General features: G+C 39.3%; 2 protein-coding genes across 3 annotated transcripts in view; one reads left to right on the forward strand and one right to left on the reverse strand.

The window, feature by feature from the left end:
• The window catches only part of LOC133414229 (mucin-2), a 38,595-nt gene extending 28,480 nt beyond the window's left edge, over nucleotides 1-10,115 (reverse strand). For both annotated transcript variants that reach the window (XM_061699485.1, XM_061699484.1), the window contains exon 1: nucleotides 9,836-10,115. The gene's annotated coding sequence lies outside the window, so the exon portion shown is untranslated. The remainder of the gene's footprint in view (nucleotides 1-9,835) is intronic.
• A 4,772-nt stretch (nucleotides 10,116-14,887) lies between these two features.
• Nucleotides 14,888-24,419, forward strand: zgc:73226 (uncharacterized protein LOC402792 homolog). The gene is made up of 6 exons (XM_061698670.1): nucleotides 14,888-15,067; nucleotides 20,013-20,163; nucleotides 21,129-21,210; nucleotides 21,614-21,687; nucleotides 22,519-22,668; nucleotides 23,799-24,419. Exons 1-6 carry the CDS (start codon nucleotides 15,031-15,033, stop codon nucleotides 23,845-23,847), a joined length of 543 nt encoding a protein of 180 aa, XP_061554654.1. The 5' UTR covers nucleotides 14,888-15,030; the 3' UTR covers nucleotides 23,848-24,419.
• The last annotated feature ends 1,877 nt before the right edge of the window (nucleotides 24,420-26,296 follow it).

Genomic DNA, 26,296 nt, shown 5'->3' on the forward strand with positions numbered 1-26,296 from the left:
GACTGAAAGTGGCGGGAGTTACAAATACTTTAACTTAAGTCGATTATTTTAGGCATCTGTACTTTACTTATGTACTTTGAGCAATAACAATGACGGCAGCAGATTTGGAGAAGCAAGATATTCCAGTATACAGTATGTAAGAGAATTGTTTGATATTTGATGATATCCTCTGTCAGCCTAAAAAACTGCAACCCTCTTGTGTTTAAAAAGTCTGTCTGAGAAAAACATTGAGTAAAGGTGTATTTTTTTCAGCTGTCAGTTATCAGTTAGCTAATTTACGAGTTTACAGCGTTAGCAAAGCCATGTGAACACATTTTGATGGCATAAAAGCCTGAGCCAATGCTCGCTAGCTTTTTTTTGTCTTCTCAGTTACAAGCAATATTTAAGTTAATAAAAGAGGGAAACTTTTATCTGCAGAAAATATTTGTTTTCATTGTACAAGATACAAAAACTGGTATTGTATGTACAGTAATTGATAGTAAAATCTAATTTTTACTTTTGTCCTAAATAGGACTACAAATAATGATGATTTTAATAATTGATTTGACAGTGCAGAAAATGCAGAAACATAAACTGATTATGATTCAGTTACTGGTTTGGTCTGTAACGTCAGAAAATAGGCAAAAATGATGATCATTGGTTTCCAAAGTAAAAGAAGATGTTTAAAAACGTCTTATTTAGATTAAACACCAAGATACCCAATCTGCTTTCATGGAGGACTACAGAAATCTGAGCGTACTTGCTGTTGCGAGGCTGAAGTTCTAAATATTTGGACAATTTTAAGTTAAACAAGGTCTCTAAATGATTAATTGATTATCAGAATTGTCAGTCGATTATGTGGTAATCTATTAGTTTGATTTATTGTTGCACCTCTTGTCCTAATTCAGTACTTTTTTTCTTTTCTTTTTACCCAGGGATGTCTACTTTTACTTAAGTACTACATGTGAGTACTTTTTCCACCTCTGCTGACCGATAACCTCTGAATACTGACAGGCAAATTCTCTGCCCCTCCGTCCCCACCACCCACCCCACAGCCCACCACCCAACCCCCACCTTTTTTTTTGTCTGCGTGTGGGGTAATTAGTGGCGCCTTCGCACCTTCCAGGTTCTTTCAAGAGCGAGAGAGGAAGCAAGACCCGAGGGCCTGACACTTTCATTTACGCTTCTCTCTGTCTCTCTGCACCTCGCAAGGGAGAGCATCTTTGTCACATCCGCGAAAAAGAACACTTATTGGGATTAACAATGATTAAAAACGCAGCCTAGAGGCCAAATATCGAGCCCGCGCGCACTCGGATACACTAATGGATTTAGGGATGAATGACGGGGATTCCTGTTTATTTTATGTTCTTATCGCCGATGAGCCGCTTATGATGATTCACCTAGACTACTAAATCATCCTGAGGTACAAGTATACGAGGAGCGCATACTTAGCAAGCTTAACCTGCTTCGGAGCAAGAACAGCAATTTAGTAGCAATAGCAGTCATTTGGTCTCAGAAATAGCCGCGTTGCCGTCATGTCACTGGCATGATACAGGAACACCCCCTCAGTCATTGCCATGGCGACCCCGCATCACCCACGTTAATGGCGGAGCTGCAGGAAATGACTCTCATGTTGGGCTAGCGTCACGCCAACGTTACTTTTTAGAGCTGTGGGCAGCGCTTGTGCAAACTTCCAATCCGAAGACATTATACTTTAATTGGCCTGGCCTCTGTGACTTGTACCGCATAACAAGGACATGTCTAACACCCGGTACACAAGTGACACACACTTAACCATCTGTCCACCAAAAATCAAGAGTCTCGTCCGTCAAACCAGAAGTCTCTTGAGGAAAAAAAGTGACCGTATATAGTGAGAGGCTGCAATGACTATTGGAAATACAATGAAGAAGAAGCTAGGCTAGCAATGATCTTAATGTATGTGACAAATCCATTTTGGGGAAAGTCCTAACACACCCTCAGAGCAGCAACTCAGTCCCTCAGTCACAACACTGTGAAGGTTGCAGTCAATACAGGGATGGTTAGTAACACATGAATTGAAGCTATTTGGTGTTTTACCAAGTGCTTCCTTATTATCACATTTATGATGCTGAAGAATAGCAGATCAGTGCTGGGCTCCACTAAAAATACAGAGTCCAGCCAGTTTCAGACAGAGACAAGACCGAGACCTTCAAAATGTGGTCTTGAAAGCGGTCTCGTGTTACAACACTAATTTTTTACCTGTCCTGTACAGCTGCTGGGTCAGGCACAATTGAGAATATTTTTACCTTTTTATGCAGGATTTATGCAGGATTTTTTTTTTACATTTGTAACGGTAATATTGTAAGATGAGTTTGAAATGATATTGAAGTGTTCTGGGATCACAGTATGTGTCATACGCTCAGATTTGGGTTTGTCATTGCTGTAGGAACGGAACTCCAACAACCAAGAACTCCCCTGCAAAAAAATTAAAAACATAAAAAATACTTCCTGCAGGGGGAGCCTGGCAAAACCAATTGTTGGTGGCTGCTGCTTTAATAGAGAGTCTGCTGACCTTGGATTTCCTACTTTTAATCTTTCGTGGCTTCAACCATGTGGCCGCCCTTCTGGTTTTTCATTAATATCCAGTATCTCTTCAGTCGTCTCGCTTTCGTTAGGAAAAAAAAAAAAAATCTCTTTCAACCTTCACCCTGACAGATTTGCCTCTGAGCCTCCGTCCCGCCAGTCACACGGCCATTCCCCTTACTCATTCCTGACGGTGTCATCCTCTCCTCTTTCTATCTTTCTTCCATCTTCTTATCAGCCGTGCACTTGCATATCCCTCTTGCTCCCGCTGATGCTGCAACGCAATTTCACATGACCCCCCCCCCCCCACCACCACCTTTACAACCTCCTGCTCCCACCTCTGTGTGCTGCCTCCCTCGCAGGCTGTAAAGCACCCTCCAGATCAAAGAATTTACGCTGACAATTTAATGAATGTGGACCCCGTTAATGGCGCCCGGTCTCGCTCCCTTGGCCGAGGCCAGCCCTTCCCCACGTGTGACATTTTCATGTTAAGGTGTATTGGCAGACTGGAGATGAATCACCGGGCGGGAGGAAGAAGGTGTGCGAGCGCATAATGCCACGGTTGGCCTCATAACTCTCGGAGGTTATTATTTAAGCTTCACCACAGCCTGCTCGCCTGCTGTTTACCACTCACACGAGGCTTTTCTGTCACCGTTCTGACTACCGATGCTATGAGGCCATTGTCTCATTCCCCTGAGAGACTCATCTTGCGCATTTACAGTGACGACGGTCGAACAATTTGGAATTGGACACGTTTCCAGGGTTTCTGTGGATACTTAAAATGTCTTACATTTCACTTCACAAAATGAAGGCCTTAATTACCCTCAGAAATGACACGTAATCCCTAAGTCGCCCACTCTCAATAGTCATATTCAGTGAATGACAGGTCTTAAATGTGATCCAAGTGGCCTTAAAAAGCCTTACATTGGCTGCCTTTAAACTTGCAGATACAGCAGTTTCAAGCAAAATGATCCAAAAGTCCATCAAGGACATGACAAAAACAGGACTGGTGAGACAAAACTTGAGAGATATTAACTAATGCCCCTTGTTGTCCTACCTCCCACTTGAATGTGTTTTCTTCTGTTCTTTCAGTTTTGTTCAATAGCCAAAGAGGGAAACTGTGTTGAAAATGATCAAACTCGCCATCCCTTTTCTGTAGCTGTTGTCCTCGTTAGGGTCACAGTTGAGCTGAAGCCTATCCCAGCGGTCTTCGGACAAGAGGCCGGGTGCGTCATAGACTGGTCGCTTGCCAATCGCTTTGGCACATACAGTATACAAACAAATTTTCACGCACACATTCACACCTAAGGACAATTTACAGTCTTCAGTGAGCCTAACATGATTTGGGGGGGGGGGGGGGGGGGGGGGGGGGGGGGGGGAGTGGGAGGAAGCCAGAGTACCCAGAGGAAACCCACAGGGAGAACTTGCAAACTCGGAGCCGAGATTCAAACACCGAACCTCAGAAATATATAATATATAGATAGACGGGCTAACATCAAAACTATCGTGTCTTGAATTACTTTTTCCAAAATGAAGGCTTTAATTTGTGGACCCTCAATTTGCAGCTTGGGGACCCCATGTTTGAGAAGCACTGCTCTAACTAAACCAGCAATATACATTTGTGGCCTACGTTTGCTGTGCAGGTTAGAAAGTGCCTTGCATTCAATTGTTGGGTTAAAACAACAAAAGAAATGTCTTATTGTATCGTCCGGTCATGCTCTAATTTGTCAGGCAGCGCTGAGATTCGGAGGAGGCGGCAGCTAGCGGAAGAGGAAGGAGAGGAGGTAGACACGCTCGGTTATATTTAGTGACGTTGCGAGACCGACCGAGAGAAGGCCGACTAAGTGTGATGGAGTAGGCGGTAAAAGACAAGGCAACCAGAGGAGGGCGGGGGGCCAGAAAAGAGGAAATGTCACGGCTCGGGTTCAGTGGAGTGGTAAATCAGGACCATCAGCGTGTCAGGGCGTTTAAGGAGGAACTGGAGAGGAACTAAGAAAAGCTATATGATCAACGATAGGCCCGGCAAACACGTTGCCGTCGCAGGAATTTACAACCACGACGCACACCGAGCCTTTGCGTCGTTCAAGATGTGCTTGCAGATTGTTATTTTGTCAGCTCAGCATTGTGAAGCCTCACAGGGGAGGTGGGCTTGTTTTATTCGACACGCTACAACTGGCTGGGATGTTGAAATGCAAAAATCTGCACAATGGACAAAGAGCGGGCGTTCCAAATGCTATTGCGGAGATGGTGACGAGAATAAAAGTTGAGAGCAGATTTTGCAGTGAAGAGCACAAATGTCATTCTTACCGGTGATGATGCTTAACAAACCTTATTTTAATTATCATACAGTGGTGCCTGGGGAATTGAGATACAAGTTGAATTTGTTTAACGCAAAACACCCATATCTCAAATCATCTTTCCCCATTGAAATGAATGCAAATGCCATGAATACATTTGAGCCGGCCCCCCCAAAATGTGTAATTTTGTAATGTGCTTTTAATGAGAAGTCTAGCACTTTGTAACGTTGAACTTGATGAAAACACACAGTAATGACATAATTAAATAACATGTAAAGAATTAACAGTTTTTGCTGAATGTTTTTGCTTGAATTCAATGGACATTGTGCTGCTCACTCTGCTGTGCACGACTTCACCGGATGGGGGCAGTATAATTCAAACATACGAATATATATGGAGCCGATAAATACTCCCAGCAAGCCGCAGTAATTTTCGTCGTTCTTCATAGAGGATAAAATATATATATATATATATATATATGCCTGTGAGTATTGTGATATTATCTGTCTACATGCTTTACTGTTTGTGTTCAAATAGCCATTGCTTAAAGGATTATAAGACAAGAACACCAATGCCAATGCATAAGCTATATTGGTTAAAATAAATGTGTAATTCTCTTTGTTTTATGTTTAATTCAACAGTGAACTTCAACTGTGAGTGACAATAAACAGATTGAAGCATCTTTTTTTGCAGAATTGTTCACTATCTGCCACACTCCTGCTTGTTGTGAAGTAAGTTGAGTTGAGTTCACTCATTTAAAATTCTTGCTCACAAATCAAAGTCAAAAACCGTCCGGAAGACGGCTGGTATCTTGAAAAACTTCGTATTTCCAGGCCTGTGTGTCAAGGCGACACAATTAGTACAATTGTTGCTATTTATTCCCCTAAAGCTGGGTGAATTGAACCCAAGTCCTGATTTCAAATTGGCGCACAATCTCAAGGGAAAGGGACCGTGCCCGTGAGTAATTGACTCTGCGCTCAAAATTTGCATAACTGCCTAGATTCATAGTTTAAACCCCATGTGTCCGGCCCACCACTTCATTTTTTGTGGCTCACCAAAACAAATCGAATGTGTCCGCTTCCTGTTTCCTTGTGTGTAATAGAAGAAGAAAGAGAAGGAGGCTTAGCTTATCTCGAAGCCCCTCATAATCCTCACGCCAAATAAATGAAACTACCGTGTGCGCCCCTAAATTGCATGGAAATTATCTGTGGAACATTTCAACCTAAATATTCATGACACATTTCATAGAAAGCAACCGAACCAAATTGATCCACCCATTTATTTCCTATACTGCTTATTCTGGTCAGGGTCGCAGGGAGCTGGAGCCTATCCCAGCTGACCTCAGGCAAAAAGGTGGACTACAGTCTGGACTGGTCGCCATTCACATGCTGGTCACATTTCGACACAAACAATCGCCGTGCGGCCAACTTAACAAATTGGTCGCCATTAGCGCTAAGAAAGATACGACAGAAGCGCAATCATTTCCACATTGTTTTCCATATGACACGAAAGGAGCTCGATTGAAGGCAGTCACGGAGTCAGGTGTCACGTTGCCAAAGACACGGTGCCCATTTGGTTGTTTCAAAAGCACGATTATCCACGTTGTAATGTTTTGACCTGAGGTATGTGCTTCCACTTCACAAATATTTTGCCGAGATCGCTTTTTTCTGACCTGCACAACTTAGCGATGCACGTTTTTTAAATGATACAACATAATTAATTCACATCATTTTGCTGACCCTCTAAGTTACGGCTGACGGACCTCTGGTGTACGGGAACCGCAGTTTGAGAACCACTGTTTTAGTAACATCCGATTAATGGCATGTCGGCACGGCGCTTAATTGGTTATCATTCATTTTCATATCATAATCGCGCAGTCTATGGCCGAACTTGGTGTTGACCACACACAAATCTGGCCCAATTGTCAGTATGCGTTAAAAGTAAACTGAACCCTGCCGTAAATAGCAAAAAAATGCAAGTGATGCCTAGTTTAAAAGTTTAAACCATAACAATTCCACAAACTATGATCCCAATAAACACTTTAATATCAATTTAAACTCATATGACAACAACATCCTTAGAGATAAATGGCTTAGATGATTTGAGCCCGAATAAAATCTACTGGAAGTTCTTCCACCTCCTCCACTCACTTCAACATAGTTCCTCGGCAACAAAAGGCCACAAGATGGCACCAAAGCATCCATCCATCCATCCATCCATTTTCTGAGCCGCTTCTCCTCACTCGGGTCGCGGGCGTGCTGGAGCCTATCCCAGCTATCATCGGGCAGGAGGCGGGGTACACCCTGAACCGGTTGCCAGCCAATCGCAGGGCACATACAAACAAACAACCATTCGCACTCACATTCACACCTACGGGCAATTTAGAGTCTCCAATTAACCCACCATGCATGTTTTTGGGATGTGGGAGGAAACCGGAGTGGCCGGAGAAAACCCATGCAGGCACGGGGAGAACATGCAAACTCCACACAGGCGGGGCCGGGGATTGAACCCCGGTCCTCAGAACTGTGAGGCTGACGCTCTAACCAGTCGTCCACCGTGCCGCCTGGCACCGAAGCATTACTTTTCTTTTAGACAGGGCTTTGGTCTGTGTATTAGAAGCTCCTCCCCTCGCTTCAGTTCTTTGGCAGCAAGTTGCCACAGATGGCACCAGGGCTTTGCCACCATCTTGTGGCATCTTAACCGAGGGCAACATCAGCGACAAACCATTTGCGCCCAAATTGAGTCAGATTAATCAATTGAATAGAGAATTAATCGATTAGGAGGCGTGGCTTGTGACAACAGGCGCAGGTTGAGTGTTTTTTCCTCTCATCAGTAGCAAGCGCAGGGAAAGTTAGCGAAACTGGATGGGAACATAGCGGCACATTTAGCTGCTGAAAGAGCCAAATGTTTCCCTCGGGGCTTTCACAGAGAGAAAAACAGAAGCGTAAAGAGAGTGACAATTGGAGCACACCGGGTGAATATTAATGACGCCGCACGTCTGCATGGGCAAATGTTTGCGAGCTCAACTTTGGCTTTGAACATAAGGGCGGATAAAAATCATTAGATGTTCCACGCGCACGTTGTTTTGCAGCCAAGGAGTTCAAATAGCGTTTTAATTTGGAATCCTGCAAATAATGGATATCTGGAAGGCATGAGGGTAATTTGGCTGAAGAGGTTCCTACATCTTTGCGGCGTTTCCACACACGCTGGTTGTTTATCTTGCCTCGCTGGCACACAACTTTACATCTTTACATTTTAAGATGAGTGTTTGTGTTTATTTGCCTCCCGATGTGAGATAACAGGAGGTAGCTTGAGCGACGGTTCTAATCACTCTGGTTTTCCCTAAGGAAGTCCACATTGCTTCCAACATTTCCAGCAATGTGAGTGCCAGCATAGATTTGTCCCATCTGTCTGCCGTGGCCCAACAATGGCGTGTTTGATATGAAAATCCCGTCCTAAGTGGACTAATAGATTGTGACGAGCACGCTTTGACAGCACGAGTCAATGTTTGTGCCAAGGAAATCCAAAGTAAGCATAAATGTTTGACGTTTTCTCCAAAACAGATTAATTGTTCTTGTTTTTCTTGGAGCGTTGCCGCCGTGTCAAACTGCTCTTGTGTTTTTAGCTCCTGTTAAACTGTTGTTGTGACTGGTGAGGCCTGCTGTCCAAACTGCCCCATAAGTACCGTATTGTTGAACTGGATGCTGCTTGTCTAAAATTACATTCGTAAAATGAAATTACATTGAAAGAAATTCATCAATGTAATTAAAAAATGAAACAATTTGAAAATAACTTAAAATTGGGATCTCAGGAAAGGAAATTGAAATTGAATTGAATTTAAACATTTAAAAGATAAAAATGGGGGAAAAAAAAACATTTGGTACCAGCTGAGAGATAGTAAAAGCACAGAGAACATTGAAAATATATGACCAATTAAGAGATACAGTACTGTACCCTATTTAGATATATAAATAAATAGATATAGAATAAAAATACATCTAAATAGATTTATATTTAATTAAATTACCAATGGCATTAAATTCATAATGTATGAAAAAATGGCAAGTTAAAAATATTTGAAATCTAAGAAAAAGAGAGATTTGAGCACACAGAAACCTAACAGTAATTTGGTATAAAATTAGATATGAAGCTACCAAAAATAAATTTCAATAGATTACAAAATATATTGAATAAAAAAGCAACATTTAAATCACATTAAAACCAAGCCAACCAAAAATGTGATTGCAAGATGACACAGAAACTCAAAAATAAAAATGAGAAGAGAAACTGTCTAAATAGACATTAAACAACGACAATTGCTTTTTTATTTTATTTTGAGCTAAAAATTGGATACTAAGCGACCTGACTACAACAAGCCAAGTGTGCAGTATGTATTTACAATCCGTAATAGTAATTTGCATTCTCTAGAACACAATTGCTCGCTACCACCGAGTATAACGGTCACACACACGCACGACAACACACACAAACACACACGCTATACTAATGGGATTCCCTCAGTCAGTGTTTTCTTCCCCTGAAAAAACTTTGTGGACCCCCCCCCCCCCCCCCCTCCTTTCTAAACACACACACACACACATGCGCGTATATGCAAGGGAAGTACAGTGCTGGAATCTGCTAAGTGTGTACAAATGGAAGCGTTTCGCTTGTCGGAGCATCCCGTAAAGCTGCACAGTCTCGGAAAATAACACCCCCATCTGCAATAAAGTCCATCCCCAGTTATCTGCGCGCGCGCACACACACACATGCACAAACAAACACAAGCAGGAAAAGCAGCAAGGTTATGAGCACATGACCCATTTTATGGGAACACAAAAAAAAAAAACAGGTGCATGTCAGGGATGCCTTTGAATAGAATGATGATGGCGAAGACACACGCACAACAGGGAAGCAAAAGATGGTAATTGCCCATGCAAGAGGCTACTTAGAGTAGCTCGGCTTATCGCCACGGCGATGCCGAACTGAGTCACACGTACCACATCTCTCTCCTCCTCCGGTTCTCGCATCCCTCCGGCGATGCTCGTTATTCCCGCCGCCGCCTTCTTCCTTCCTCCTCCAGATGTCTCCCGTCTCTCTCTCTCGCTCTCTGTTGTCCCCCCACCGCCCCCCTCCCCGCCTCGGTCTCCCCTTCACGTGGGGACCTTGGTGGGCATCCCTGGAGCTGGCTGCCTGGCGGTTGGAGCGCTGCGAGTGGAAGTGAGCGGACAGGAGGGGGAGCAAGACGACAAGAGTGAGCAAACAGGCAGTTATCCTCTCATGTGCTCAGGCCCCCCAGCTCCCACCCCCCACGCCACCACCCCTTTCTCCTACATCACCAATGCTGTGATTCGCCTCCCCCCCCCCCCCCCCCCCCTTTGCGTCGCTCCATCCGTTGTGACCTCCTCTCTGGTGTCGCCATGCAAGCCCCCCCCCTCCCCGCCCCCCGTGTCCTTTTAAAGCGAGCGGGAGGTGGAGTCGAATTATAAAGCAGAGTATGTAGAGCTGTAAAGAGGGAGGACGCAAGTGAGGGGAGGTGAAATGGGCAAATGAGGGGTTAGGACATTTGGTTGGGAGGGGGGGGGGGGGATGATGGAGAGGAGGAGCTTGGTAGGACAACAAGGTCAGTCGGAAAGGAATGCAGAATGACTTACGAGTTTCATTCGTTCCGTCGCCAAACTCGTAACTCAATTTACTCATATATGGAATTCATTTTCCACATTGAAATGAATGGAAATGCCATCAATGCGTTCCAGCCGCCCCCCTATTTTTTTACTAAAGGAAAATAACACAGTATATTGTGTCAGAACATAATAAAATAAAATGTAAAGAAATTTGACTTTGACTAGGCTTTGACATGCGAGTGTAAACTTGAGGTATGAGGGCCGTATGGTGGCAATCAACGCAATTCAACTCATTTCACAGTAAGTAGCAGTTCGGCAAATTGTGAATAATTCATCCAAAAAGAAATGTTTTATATATATATATATATATATATATATATATAAAAAGTCCCAGCCCTAATATATATATATATATATATATATATATATATATATATATATATTAGGGCTGGGACTTTAACGCATTAATCCCAATTATTATTTGCAAACAAATTAATTATTTTTAAAAAATGAATGCATTTTACTCGCATTTTGTGTTCCAAACAATGCAGAACCTTTGTCAGTGCACAATATCCTGGTACAACTATTACACTGACCCACACGTCAGAGCTCGGCTACCAAAATGAAGAATTTGGATGGATTGGCGTTGCTAGGAGTGATGGTAGGCAAATTTCATTTAAACAAATGTTTTTTTTTTAAACTCCCCGATGGAAGCCTTGATGAGCGTGTTTTTTTGTTTTTTTTTTTTGCAAATTTCGTATAAAGGAGTTTTCATACCACTGAAGCACTTCAACCCTCTGACATGTGATCCAACTTTTCAACTGCCACGCAGAAAACATTTAAAGGTTATACTTTTCTACACAAAAAAGAAAAATCACAGTTTAAGCTGTTTTTCCATTTTATAATTGTTTTTAACTTTAGTTAAATTAAACTTTTCTTCAATACAAAAATAGTTTTTTTTTTAATTATTTTTTTTTATAGTTTATCCTTTTATTTACTATGCTTCCTGAAATCATATTTTTTTTCCATTGTAATTACGTTAAATTTAATTCAATTTTGGACAGTGCATGAATCGGGAGTAGATGGGATAAAAGGGGACACAGATGGGAACAGACAGGTTGAATTATTTTCCAGATATCGCCCATATGAGCGTGACCGGCAGGATAATGGAGATGTGTGGAGAGGAGGGGGAACTCAGTAGTCAGTCGCATGGAAACATCACTTCAATAGTTCAGCTCTCATATCAGTTGTTTTGATGTGTGCGCCTACGGATGTGGAATGAATGAGTGCAGTGTCGACGTGAACAAAGTTTTGATAAGGGAATGAACTAAGCTTGCTTGTCTGCAGTGACTCGCCGTGGCCAGTTCGAGTTATGACCGTGCAGAGGCTACGCCTCATTTCATTCAAATCTGTCCCCGACAACTTCATTTAAACATAAGTATACCATTAGTCAATATTAAATTACCCCAACAGAAGTGCAAATTACAACAATACTGCAAAGAAATCTGTGGCCTTAACACCTTACACGTCCGACTTTTCATTTTTCGTGAACTATGATATGTAACCATATGGACTGCACCGCTTTTTTTTGTTTCTTTGTTTCACGTGAAGAGATAGTTTGACTGAATGGAAGTGAAAGAAATTCAAAGAAATGATTCAAAATACCTCTTTAGCGTGACGCTGAACGTAGTTGTTAGAATGAGTGGGATAGCACAGTTTGTTGGAAGATGCTACTTCGTAGCCTTTCTCTTTTTCACTGTTGCTAGTTCACGGTTATTATATTTGAGGACAATTTTGGGAGTTATTCTATATTTGTGCTACAATCATGATCTGGATGCAAATTGTGAATCCAGACAATTATCGTAAAGTCCAGACTGGAAATTAGCACGACTTTTCCGCCCAACTTGAACCCTCGCGGCTTCCAGAGATGCATCTCATGTTGTCGTCTATTCTTAGCTTCTCTTTAACTCACCAAATTTGTGTCACAAATTTTTCATCGGGCTCCATGTTGAAGTGTCGAGCGTTAACAGCATTTTTTGAAAGGGTACTCAGATGCGGAAAACAAGACAATTATCTTTGTTGTGCATGTTGTGTTGTGGCACTAGCAGTGTTTTCGCTTCTGTTACTGTTGTGCTGCTTCCGTTTGCTTGTTTTCTACAATAAGATGATTGGTTTCTGTTTTTTGTCTCGTATTTATATTCTGCCTCCTCTGAACATGGAGTGTTTAGCTTTACAAATCCCTAACAGTTCTCCAATTGCGAGGCAAATTGTTCTTGCTTCAAGCTGTTTATTTCTCATAAATATTTATTCAAAGTACTTTCAGCGCAGCATATCTGCCATTATCGTTGGCCTAACGTAAGCCTGCTAGCTTAATGCTAGCACACAATAGGAAACCCCATAGACGAGCTAATGGAAAGTAATCATTATTGTGCTTATTTTCAACCAAACAACTGCTGACCAATATTTCAAGCTCGGTCTTTCTTTTAATCCAGATTCAGATATGGATCCAGATACTGACCTAAAAGGTCATCCATTTGTACTACCTAAATAGTTACAAATTTCCTCTAAATCAACACCCAAATTCTGGTGTTATGATGTTGTCACGAAAAAAAATGATTGAAGTCCTGATTCTGGATCAAGAGACACAGTTTTAGTTCTACTAAAACAGCTGAACGGATTTTGCTCTCTGAAGTTGTGAGAACAAACCAATATCCTCGTTTTCTTTCCTAGTTGCATTCGGTCGACCTCTTCATCATCACGTCGTCATCAGCCGAGGAGTGCGCTCTATAGCGCTTGCATAGACAGATAAGATCTTCTCTTAAACGCCTCCAGGAGTGAGACATCCTATCCCATTTTTATCAGCTATGATCATCCCCCACCCCCACCCCCACCCCGCCCCCACCCCACCCTCCTCCATCACCGGAATGACATTACCATTCCTGTGTAGATTGTGTTCTCATATCTCTTGGGCGTTCCGCATTTACACTTCACATGCGCCTCGTTTTTGGTAATAATCAATTGAGGGAATTTGAGATGCGAAGAAAAAGAGGGCAGAAGTGCTCCTTGCATAAATAGCAATCCATTAGGAATATACAGTAATGTGTATTGTTACAAACAATCACAATCATCAGAATGGGCTTTCTTTTTTTTTTTTGCCAAGAAATGTGTGCAGATACAAACAATTTAATTCAACACAACAGTGACTAGAGAGAGAAAAATAATGCGATAATGAAAGATAATAGAAATCCAATCCCCAAATAATAAAAAGCAATCAGATACTAATATGAAGCAGCAATTCATGGTTCGCAGGCAGTAGCTGATCCTTGATGTCACCACCGCGAATATAATATTTGATGGCAATCACCTTGTAGTTGTATAAAAAGTCCATTTAAAGAGCCTGTTTTTTAGGAAAGAAAATCGTGCAGGCATAGTTGGTTGATGTACGTGGCGTTGAAAATTATGTAACAGTCGATGATGAATTGAGGATTAGATTGTGCGGAACTGTTTGATGATTAATCGCGTCTTTGCAATAAATGCAAAATGGAGTGCACTACTTGGCTGCAACCAACAGAGGCACTTTTGATTCGCTCTCAACTACCTTAAAGTCTGACAAAGAACGTCAACCTTTATTAGCGTGAGATTACCGCAATTATGTAAACCACTACTAGACACTAAATTACAGTATAAACATTTTCTGGAGGATTTATTGCTGGATGGATGGATGGACAGATCAAATGTGTGTGGATGATGACTGGATAGACTGTTAATAGATGGATGGAAATGGAAAGCATTATTACTTTGAATGAGGCTTACTTTATTTTAGGTTTCTTCTTCAGCGAGTGAATCAGGGTAGAGTAATAATCACTAATAGACTCCAAAGGACACGAGAAGCCATTACGACTCTTTTTCAAAGCTCGATTGTGTGCTTCCTTAAAAGCAGATCAGCTAATCCCTTGCGGAATCGTTAGGGGTTTTTTTTGTTGTTTTTTAAATGTGACCACTGTAAAGTGTAGAAATGCATTAAAAAAAAAAAAAAAAAAAATGATGGCTTTGAAAAACTAAAAACAAAAAACGGGGTTGGGGGAAAGCGAAAGATGAACCACGACGTAGCGGGGGAACCCTGTACAAAAATAAACTAGGAGACCCTTTCGATGTTCGACTTTTCAATGTGAATAAAACATGAGGCTTATCTAACGCTCTCATGTTGATCTGTCTCCAAATAAATTATCTAACTCATCAGCAGTGAAACTGCTGGTGCACAACGTGCGCTCATTCATAGATTCAAAAGACATTTTAATTGCATGCTTGAGTTAGCTTTAAATTATTTGGGAGGGCAGCTGTATGTTAGCTTGCTTTTGTTTACATCCGCCCTGGCTGACACGTGGCCAGAGGGAAGGGAGGAGGGTGCAGCAAGCGCCAGCGTGGATTAGTCCAGCCACAGGGAGCTTTTTTTATTTTTGTATTTTTAGGCTTCCACCAAGCGCAAAGCTGCCCAGGGGGAATCAGTCGTTGGTCGGCGTCTCTTGTAGTCCTCCACCAGGAAGCCCCCCAGCCTCCCAGGAAGACCAAACATGTCCGGCCAGCAGACACCAGAGGACGGCCTCTACGGTGAGTGATGCTAAAAGAGCACCACCCTCTTGGTGCTCTTTTATTATGGCGCGTGTCTTGGAATACATCAAACAAACCTACTTGAAATAACAAACAAACAAACAAAAATAATCATTTTAAAAGAATAAAGTTGGAATTTGGGTGCTTGTTTTTCTCCTAAAATTACACGTTTGCTCTCGTGAAATAAAATCAGAAAATATCCTCAAATGTATACTACTCAAATGACTTAAGGCTAGTAATACAAACAAAACAATCCACACTTAAAAGAATAAAGCTGTAATTCTTAAAGTATAGAGAGAATCAACTCTGTGAGTTTAAATATTTTTCCTGTCAAAATTACCAGTTTATTCTCGTGAAATGTTTCTCTTAATATTACAGCTCAAATGCAAACTACAGATACCTGAAAAAAATATATATTTCTGTACAGTAGCGAAGTATTTGTACTTGGTTACGGCATGCTACTGGTTATTGTTGCCGCCACTGATACCTTCGCTGTGAGCAGTTTTTCTTTTATTTACCATCAACAATTACAGTAGTTTGAATTCACACCAGTTCAGAATATTTTATTTTATTTTTTGTTGTTATATAAACAATGAAATTAAAATCATTATTGATATACTATTATTACATTGTATTTTATGCATTTTTGTTGTATTATTTTATTGTATGCATTTAATGATTTAATTAATCATTCAGTTCAACAATATTAATAATACTTCCCCATGTATTTAAAAATAATTGCATTTGTTTCATATGTTTCATGTATTTTAATAATATTGAAACTATTCTGTATAATTATATACATTTTGAAATTAATTATTAAATAATGATACTATTACAAGTCAGTTACATTGCATGCCGTGTCGGTTATTGTTACCGCCACTGACACCGTTGCTGTGTAAACGGATTCCCTGACTCATCTGCGTGTTTCTCAGTAAGCCAATTAAGCTGCACAGATTTCTCGCCGCTTATAGCTCGCTTGCAGGCGAGCACCCCAAACTTGAGCACCACCAATCAAAGTTGTTTGACTTAAATCATGCTAAAACATACGCCCAATTAAATCTTTTAATTCACTAAATCTCCCAATTCTGAGAAATCTTATTCAAATGTGTTTTCAAGTCAAAGGTCTACTTGGCGACTAATAATTACGCTATGATCATATACTAGCATGGCCCACAGACCAGGCATAGCCACATATAGTATTCATATTTGAAATTAGACTATAGTGAGCCCCCCGGTTCGACATTTGTAAATTTGCATAGTCGCTGATTTGTTTTTTGGGGGACAGGGGAGACCTATCGGGAGTTATTCACTGAAAATCTGGTCTATTCGCTCAGGCTCAAGCAATTAAAGCCAAATGACTTTGGCGCCATTTTGTGGAATCTTTTTGTTGTTGTTTTTATGTTGTGCTACATGTTATGTAGACAAGTATGCTAGCCAATACTGTTGATGAGCCTCATGTGAAGGTTATTTTGTTCGTATTGAATCATTGAACTCTTGATTCCAATTGTACATGTAACATGGGTTCAAGATTGTGTACATTCTAGAAGCATGGTGTTGATGCTTTAACATCCTCTCTCTTTTAAGTACTTTCCCGCCATCTTGTGGCATCTGTACGCAGTTAAAAGCCCCTTTTGATGGGCCATCAGTTTATTCACTGAGTTTCGCGATTTGCGGCAGGGTTTGGCCCCAATCCTCTACGAATAACGGGGGTTATTGGAATAAAGATTGGAATAAAAAAGTGAATAGGCCAAAAAATATAGCCATCCATTTTCTTTTTCTTCTCCTCACTAGGGTCAGGGGCGTGCTGGAGCCTAGCCTAGCTATCATCGGGCAGGAGGCGGGGTACACCCTGAACCGGTTGCCAGCCAATCGCAGGGCACATAGAAACAAACAACCATTCGCACTCACAGTCACACCTACGGGCAATTTAGAGTCTCCAATTCATGCATGTTTTTGGGATGTGGGAGGAAACCCGAGTGCCCGGAGAAAACCCACGCAGGCACGGGGAGAACATGCAAACTCCACACAGGCGGGGCCGGGGATTGAACCCGAGTCCTCGGAACTGTGAGGCTGACGCTCTAACCAGTCGTCCACCGTGCCACCCCTAAACATATATAAAAATCCAAATCATTTTAAAATTATTTTTGTTGCAAAATTGTGACATAAAATTACCGAATTTTTTTTCTCATCATACTACGACTTTTGCAATGTTAAAGCTTTATTCCCACAATATTTGACTTCATTTTATTAAATTAAAACTATTTTCTCATAAAACTTTGGATAGCTCATCATTCCAAGTGAAACATTTTTCTAAAAATGTTGACTTGTAATTGTAAGTACGTGTATGACTACACACAATATGTTCTTACTAAATTACTCTCGTCATACTAGCAGAAAATAATAATCAAATCCAATTTTTTTGTCAATCATTAGCTTTGTCGTTATATTATAAAATTATGCTTGTTGTTTTATTTCTTAATTATACTGCAAATTGTCTTTGTGCAATATTATTTTATAATATTAACTATATATATTGTATATATCAACTTTATTTCCATAATATTTCAACTTTATTTTCTTAAAATCATGTCAAAATTACAACTCTAGTCTCGTAAAATTTTAAAATATCCCGTCATTGTAACTGAAATGTTTTTCTACGTTTTGTACTCGTAAAATCACAGACTACATGTTCTTTTAAAGTTACTCGAGATGTTTTGTTTTTTTTAAACAATTACTTTGTCTCATTGAAATGCCTCCCAAATAAAATCCTGTCAAATTCTGAATTCATTTTCATTAAAACCCCGCCACCAATAAATCTTATTGTTAGCTGAAGAAAAATATTTTTAAAAATAAATAGCGAACATGTTGTTGTTATATAAGGTCTTTGATGCCCCGCAACAACACAGCATTGCAGCACAAGAACTGCTGCAGATAGATCATCAAAGCGGTTATGTCATAAATCTCTTCTGTAAGGACCAACAACAACAACAAAAAAAGCCAAACTAGGGCAATGGCACAGATTCCTCCCCTCAACGCTCCACTGTGCTCAGTCATGTCTCACACACACACACACACACACACACAAACGACATCACGGAAGTGGAGAAAGGCTGCGATTGGCTATAAATGTTGTGCACAAACAACAAGTGAGGGGGGTGGGGGGCGTAAGAGGGTGAATGGCTAATCTCCAACAGTAATAAGATCTTACGTAAGCGAGCATGCTGTCAGGCCTGCTTACTGTTGAACTGTGGACCAACACCACCGTGCATGTGTGTGCTGTGTGTATATTTACTGTGTGTGTGTGTGTGCGTGTGTTTTTTTGTGAACCTGATGAACCTTTTGTGTTCATTGAGTCATTTAATCCCGGTGTGTGATGATTTGCTTTTCATCGATGGCTCTCAATGGCCCCGCATGCATTCAAAAGCATCTCTCAGCGACCAAGCAACATTGAAGCCACACTCAGAAGGAAAAAAAAAAAGAGGGAGGTGGAATGCATTTTATAAGAATAAAGTCTGAATTTTACGGGGATTTTCCAAAGTACTCTCAAGAGGATAAAATTGAAATAGTATGAGAATATAATGCGTATTTTTTAAACAATTAAACAGTTCTAAAAATGTGCAAAACATCAATATGTTTTCAAGAATAAAGTCAGAAAAAGAATGTCAGAATATAGGAAGGAACAAATATTTTTCAGTAGTATATTTAAGAGCATGTCTTGCATAAAATCAAACAAAAATAAGCAAAAGTAGTTGTTGTATAAAATGGTTTTGTTGCTATTATCATTATATATTTATGACAAAGAGGTTCTAATAATGTGTGAAACATAAAAACGTTTGCAAGAATAAAGTCCTGCAGAATGTCAGAATATAAGAAGAGAAATAATAATAATTATACAAGAATAAAGTCAGAACTTTGCAAGAATTTTTAAATTGCAATGTTAAGAAAGTAAAATAGAAATATTACCAATATAAAATTGGGGGGAAAGTTTTGTTAAAATAAAGTCTGAATTTTATGGGAATGTTTCAATGCAATCTTAAGAGAATAAATCAAAATAGTAGGAGAATGAAATTCGTAATTTTTTTTCAAGATTCTAATAATACATGGAGGAAATCATTTTTACAATCAGTCAGAATCTTTATGGGAATTTTTAAATGTGATTTATTGAGAATATAATCAAAATATTTTGAAAATAAAATGTGTAATTTTGTCACAAATCAATTTTAACGGCATGCGATAAAATGCATTTTACAATTACAAAGTCAGAATTTTTTATACAATTTCAAAAGAATAAAATGAAAATATTACCCCAAAAAACTTTTCGAATAATATTTGTGGAAAAAAATTAATTTTAGTAAAATAAGGTCTGAATTTTTTAATGTAACTTCAAGGGAATAAAATTGAAAAATTATGAGAATGCAATTTTTTATTTTACGACCAAAAGAGCGTAATATGTGAAAATAGACATTTTAAAATATATAATAGGAGTTTCATGCAAAGAGACTAAAACAAAAATCAAAGGTTTATGTGAATAAAAAATTCTAATTGTTTCAATTTTGCAAGAATAGAGTCAGTATTTCTAGAACAATTTCATAAGAAAATATATTGCTAAAATATTTTTAAAAATTTCACACAAAAAATATTAGTAGAATAAAACTCAAGAACAAAGTTGGAAAGCGATTTATAGATGGATTCTCATATTGAAATATTCCGAGAACAAAATTTGTCATTAAAAAATGTGAATTTTGCAAGAATGAAATCAGTCATAATATTGCAAGAATCGTGTCATAATATCATACCATAGAAATTGAAGTATTAGGGTAGTACGGAAAGTCTTGTACAATACAGATACCTGAAAAATGTACTTACAGTAAGTACAGTAATGTAGTATTAGTATGTGTGACTTCCCACGGCTGCGTAATGCATGTATATTTCCTCCCTTCAGGTTCTTGGGTGAAACTGGAGGAGTTGATCGCCGCCGTGAGCCGCAGGGAGAGTCTGACGGGGCCGGAGGACAGCATCTCCTCCGCCCTGCAGGGGGAGCTGGAGAGGATCCTGCTGGAGGCCCAGCTGGAGTGCGAGAGGAATCGAGACAGGTAGCGGCCAGCCACCACGTCACACAACACCTTGTGAACTTTAAGTTTAAATAAATGACATTTCTACCTCTTTAACATAACATCAAACCAGTTGTTGACACGGACCAGCATGAAAGCACCGGGATACTGAAATTGTCATCTCACGATCACAGTGTGCGTGCGGTCGCTTGCATTAGCTGCAGCAGCTGATGGTTGACTGTAAACACATACAGTAATTGCAGTTATTTAACAGCTTTTAGTTTGTGGTGTTTTCTGGTCATTAATTTCATTTTCTTTTATTATGATTTATTCATTCAGGATTGACATTTTTCTTGGGTTAGCGGTTAGCACATCCACTGCACAGTCTCGAGATTGCTTGTTCGAAATCGGGCTTCAGCCTTCCTGTGTGGAGTTTGCTTGAGTGGCTTTTCGCTGGGTACAACAACAACAACAACAAGCACGTGAGGTTCATTTAAGACTCTAAATTGTCCACAAGTGTGAATGTGAGTGTGAATAGTTGTTTGTTTATATCTCCCCTGGGACATGGATGGTACAAGGTGAATGAGCCAAAAGCAAGACTCAAAGGTAAAGGAGTTGAGTTCAATACAATGGTCAATCAGCGTAGGCAACGGTATCCAAAAATGTGAAGCAAAGAGGTGAGGTAAAAAAAAAAAAGAAACAGGTTTGACGCTCACAATGAGTCAATGGAGAGAATAAAGGAATACTGGACCGACAAGGTACGGCGAACTAGCGACGAGATGGAATGAGGCACGAGTTTAAATACGTGAAGTAATCAGGGATAATGAAAGGAGGGGGGCCAGTACCCGCAAGTATACACGCGCACATGACATCCAGGTTGTACAGGCCCAATCTTACCCACGACCCTTATGAGGAAAAGCACGATGGATAATGGATTGGATAGGGGTGATTTTGATTCGTTTATATCATGTAAATTCAAAACAATAATGTCCTCTCACTGTCTTCAGTCCCCCACAGGTTGGGACCCCGCAGTCGAACGGCTCTCCGAGACCTCCTAGTGATCCTGACAGTGATTGTATCACCATACAGGTATAAGTCATCATAATATTGTTAACTGTTGTTCAACAATTTATATTTTCCATTCGCGTCATCTTTGAAAGTGTTGAGGTTGAACGTTTTTTTTTTCATTCTTGGATGGATGGATACATGTGTGATTCATGACCAGCTACAGGACCTGGTAGCCATTGTACAACTGCGCAAACGTAAACAAAGGATATTCTGCAGGTTCCGCAGTTCCGCAGCATTGCAGCTCTTGCCAGAATAAAGTGCGTCGTGTGTTACTTTTTGACTCATATGTGAAAATTATGATTCGGGATTCATTTTTTTTTCCAGCGCATTCGCGAGTTCATTCGACTTACCGCCAACTCATTCGTAGCTGTAATATTTATTGTGTTGTACTGCTCATATGATCCCTTTGTGGTGATGTGCACAGGAGGAGAATGACAGGAGAGTGGACACTGATTGGGTGTGGGACTGGTCCAGCAGGCCTGAAAACATGCCGCCCAAGTAAGAACACGCACTTCAAAATAGTTCAGAAATATTTTGCAATTATTCATCCATTCCTATAGCTTGCATTCTATTTCATTCGGAGTAAATATTTTCTTAATTTATTTGATTTCCTTGGATTTTGTTTGTAACACGCCTAATTCATATTTTTAATTTGATTTCCTTTAAATTGTTTTTGTGTTAGATCAATTCATTTTGTAGTCATTTTTGTTTTTGATTTCATTTTTTTAAATTATTATTCATTTTTAAATTATTTATTCATTCATGTTTTTATTTTAGTGTGTTTTGTATTACTCAGTTAGTGCATTTTTGATCATGAATTATGTTTATTTTTTTATTTCATTATCATTCATCATTTATAGGTATATATTTTTTAACTATTAATTACTACTACATGTGTGTATTGCATAATATTTCTCATGGTTTTAATTTATTACTACTACAGGTGTGTATTGTGTAAGTTCCAAACAGTATAAATAAAAATAAATACAAATCGAACAAATAAATAAATATGTAATATTTTATAATATTTTACTATTTTAAAAACATACAGGTAATATGTTGCAATAAAACTACATTTAAAAATATTTTGCTTTTTCAAGCAGTCGCATATGTACAGTATTACAACCACACTGATGATGTGATGCGATACTTTAGCATATTGTCACTGCAGAGGTTTTTTTCACATCCCAAACTAATTGTTTTCTATATGTATTCATTATTATTTTCGGATGAAACAACAAAAATCCCGAAATGATGGAGATACATTGTTTTCATTGAATGCCGACGCCGGACTGTTGCGCTTTGACATGTTTTGTCGGTCTTGCGCAGAGAGTTCGTGTTTCAGCACCCGAAGCAGTCGAGCTCGCTCAGCATTCGCAAGACGGAGGTGATGAGGAAGAGAGGGATCTTCTCGTCCGACGTGCTCCTCGTCCTCGTCCCCTCGCTGCTGGCCTCGCATCTCCTCACGCTGGGCATCGGGTACGACCCTCACGCACATTCCTACCAGTCTACTGCTGCGAGGAGCAGACAGTATTTCTTGCAGGTGTGGCCAGGTAGCCTCATACTTTGGATAGGGTTGAAATTTCATTTTAGGATTATAATAAGTAGCATGAATTAAAATTTTAAAAAAATAGTACATTAACTTTAACATGATTTTTTTTATACATTTGTTAAAAGATTCATACAACGATGTAACAATAAATAATAGCAATTCATTTTCTTGCTTTTTTATATTTAAAATTGTTATCATTCTAAAATATTATATTTTATATGATATATATAAGAAGATTAATTGCTGGTTCAGCATTTTATAATATGGTAAAAATATATATATATATATATGTATATATGTACTCTGTATATATAACAAGAAAAACAAATTTGAAGAAATTACATGGTGGTTTAGAGTTTGGTCCGAAAAAAGTATGTTCGCTACATCACCTTTAACATTATGCAACGTTAATAATGATTTAAATAAAATATATGGGACATAAAAATACGTAAAGAAATGTTTGAAAACAAACTGTTCTAGACTGCTAATGCTAATGCTAAATGCTAATGTGTTGTACTTTAAAGTTAAATACAACTGAACTGTTCTTATCAGATGGAATTTTACTGGATTAAAAAAAAGCTTAAACCACTATAACATGCACGGTTTGACCATTTCATTCAGTGATTTATGTTCACGTACCACTAGAGGGAGTCTGTGTACCACTAGTAGCACTAGTACCGCACTTTGAGAATCACTGTTTTACACTATTAACAAAGTCAATAGTGCAGTTAATAGCAGTTATAATCACTTTTAGAGGAGCACCTTTCATTATAGCGGAAATGCACTATTCGGAGTCCGACTCGGCCCCTGTCCCCTGCGAATAGATGGAGGTCCACTCTATAGACGTATGCAGGTATTACACAGGCCCCTGGTGGCCAAGGCGCGAGTACCAGAAGGAGCCGCACAATGTCAATGGGTTTTGAAGCATGAGATCATGATGCACAAACTGTTTAATTATTCACATTTGATTCACTGCGCTAGTAACAATATTCATATTTATAATAATGTATTTGTCTTTTCTTCTCTCTTATTTTTTTGTTTTTGTTTTGTTTTTTAGAATCTACATCGGAAAACGTTTGGCCGCGTCCACAACTAGCACGCTGTGACATTAGCTCCAGGCTAACCTAGCCCCTTCCCCAGTAAGGTCGCAACCATAGTACCTCGCCCGTTTGCGTTTGTGTGTGTGTGTGTGTGTGTGTGGGCGCGTGCGCGTGCTTGCGTGTGCGTGTGTAGCTATGTTGTTAGGGCCCTTCAGGGGGCTTGGGGTGGGGGATGAATGTTGGCCACTGAGTCATGTTGAGGTCACTTCAGCCTCTAAAAACTAATGAAAGAGAAGACCAGATGATCCAACCAAAAAAATTTACTTTTTAAAAAAAATTTTTTTTTTTTTAAAAAAGAACACACAAAACAAAGAAGCGGACGCCGTGTTCGTGTAATATTTGTCAGCCCTTCGGACAACCTTGGGGGTGGAAATAAAAGCTGTCATTTGTCACAAGTCATGACTCTTTGTACATCTGAAATGTATTTTTTCCTACCCCTGTCGTGTATTTAAAGCAGACTTGTTCGCGGGAGTCAATGTGGAGCGCTTGTACTTTTTTTGTCCCTTAATCCAATTAAATGTATAACCTCCCCCAAAGACAATCATGATCCCATTAAACGTCGCTCCTACAAACCCTCAGAGTGCGTGTTGGCTCTTTTATTCAGTCCTTGTAGTAGTGCCATTTTGGATTGAAATATTCTGAGACTTTTTTAAGTAGAAACATTCCATGGGAATTAACAGGAATCAGTGGGAATAAACCAGAATAAACCAAAAATTTGCAAAATTACAGGTTGACATTTGGTAAGCAACTTAAATATACAGTGGTGCCTTAAGATATGATTTTAATTCGTTCCGTCACTACGCTCATTACTCAAAACACTCGTATCTCAAATTAGCTTCCCCCATTGAAATGCCAATCTTTTCCATCCTTCCCAAAGAAACAACTACAAATTTTGTGATGTTTTTTAAAAAAGAAAAATAGTACTAGGTAATATTGTGCTTGATGAAAACATATAGTAATGACATAATTACATATAATGTAAAGAGTCAAACAGTTGTTGCCACATTTTGGCTTCAATTCGGTGCACGCTATGCTGCTCCTTTGGTGTGCGTGCCTTGGCCACCTGGGGGCAGTATAGTACAGACACAGACATACGGAGAAGAATTTCACAACTGACTCAGAAACCTGCAGTTAAATTCCTGCGGTCATTTTTCGCTAAGGATAAAGAATATCTTCCTGTGAGCATTTTAATACTGTCGGTCTACATTTGTTTTTCATTGTTTGTTAGCATTACGCTAAACGGCCTGTCGCAAGACAAAGCCGTGTGGTTGTTTGAAATTCTTTGTTTTATGTTTAATTTGATGCTAAACCTCAACTGGAAGTGGCATTAAATAGCGTTAAACCTTTTTTTTTTTTGTGAGTTGAGTTCATTACCCGCATACAGCACTCATATCTCAGGTTTTCGCTCACAAGTGAAAGCAGAAAATCTGCCGAGCGACTGCTGTTGTGAAAGCTATTTTTTTAAGCTATTTTTAAGCATAATTGTGACTAAAACAACCAGATTTAATGCATGTATGCTGGTTCCTTGATTTGCGAAAGCCTCGCGGTATTTTCTTTGCATTTCTTAATCGTTTTTTCAACTGCGTCCTATGTTGTGAATGACATGTGCCTTTGTCATTCTTTCCCTCACTTCAGTCATCCTCCTCTTTTTTAACAAGCTTCTTTCTCAGACCAGACAAGGATCGGACCTTTTATTGCATCCCCGTAAAGCCCAAGAAGCCTTTCCTGGGAGAATAAAGTCACATTTGTCAGCGAGATTAAAATGATTTATTTCTAGTAAGACCACAAGAAATAACATGTGAGGTTGCGCTAATAAAGTGCCGATGTAACGACAATAAAGTCGGAAAAGTATGAGGGAAAAGAAGTTGGAATATTGCAACAATAAGTACTTTTACAAGAAATACAAATGGTTTTATTACATAATATTAGAATAAAAATGAATATACAACAGGAATAATGCCTTAACATTATGAGAATAAAGTTATTTTTATGTGACTAATGCTGTAATATTCCCAGACAAAAATCGTGTTGTCAAAGGAATAGTATTGCAGTATTCTGTGCACAAAGTACTGTTATTACAGCAATTTTGCTGTAATATTATGATTTAAAAGTCTTATTATTACAAGAAATATGCTGTAACATTAGAAGAAAAAAAATCGTATTGTTACAGCAATAGTACCACAATATTATGAAGGAAATATTGTATTATTACAGGAATAATGCAATAATATTCTGAGATTTTTTTAATCATTGGAGTAATTTTATATTACATGAATATTTTTAAATGTTACAAGACTAATGCCGTAATATTACGATCAAAAGTAGTGTTACTTCCAAATGATTTCTATAATAATCTGATTTTTAAATAGTTGTATTATCATGGGAATAATGCTGTAATATTATGAGAAAGAAAAGCCTTATTACAGGAATCATGCTGTAATGTTATAAGTTGTAT

This window comes from Phycodurus eques, chromosome 15 (assembly GCF_024500275.1).
Source record: "Phycodurus eques isolate BA_2022a chromosome 15, UOR_Pequ_1.1, whole genome shotgun sequence".
Taxonomy (NCBI): domain Eukaryota; kingdom Metazoa; phylum Chordata; class Actinopteri; order Syngnathiformes; family Syngnathidae; genus Phycodurus; species Phycodurus eques.

Bases quoted from the DNA above. Each gene is read 5' to 3' on its own strand.
- zgc:73226 (XM_061698670.1), top strand. From the start codon at position 15,031: ATGTCCGGCCAGCAGACACCAGAGGACGGCCTCTACG. The intron at 21,211-21,613 runs GTATAAGTCATC...TGATGTGCACAG, and splicing joins GTGATTGTATCACCATACAG to GAGGAGAATGACAGGAGAGT. The intron at 22,669-23,798 runs GTACGACCCTCA...TTTGTTTTTTAG, and splicing joins CTCCTCACGCTGGGCATCGG to AATCTACATCGGAAAACGTT.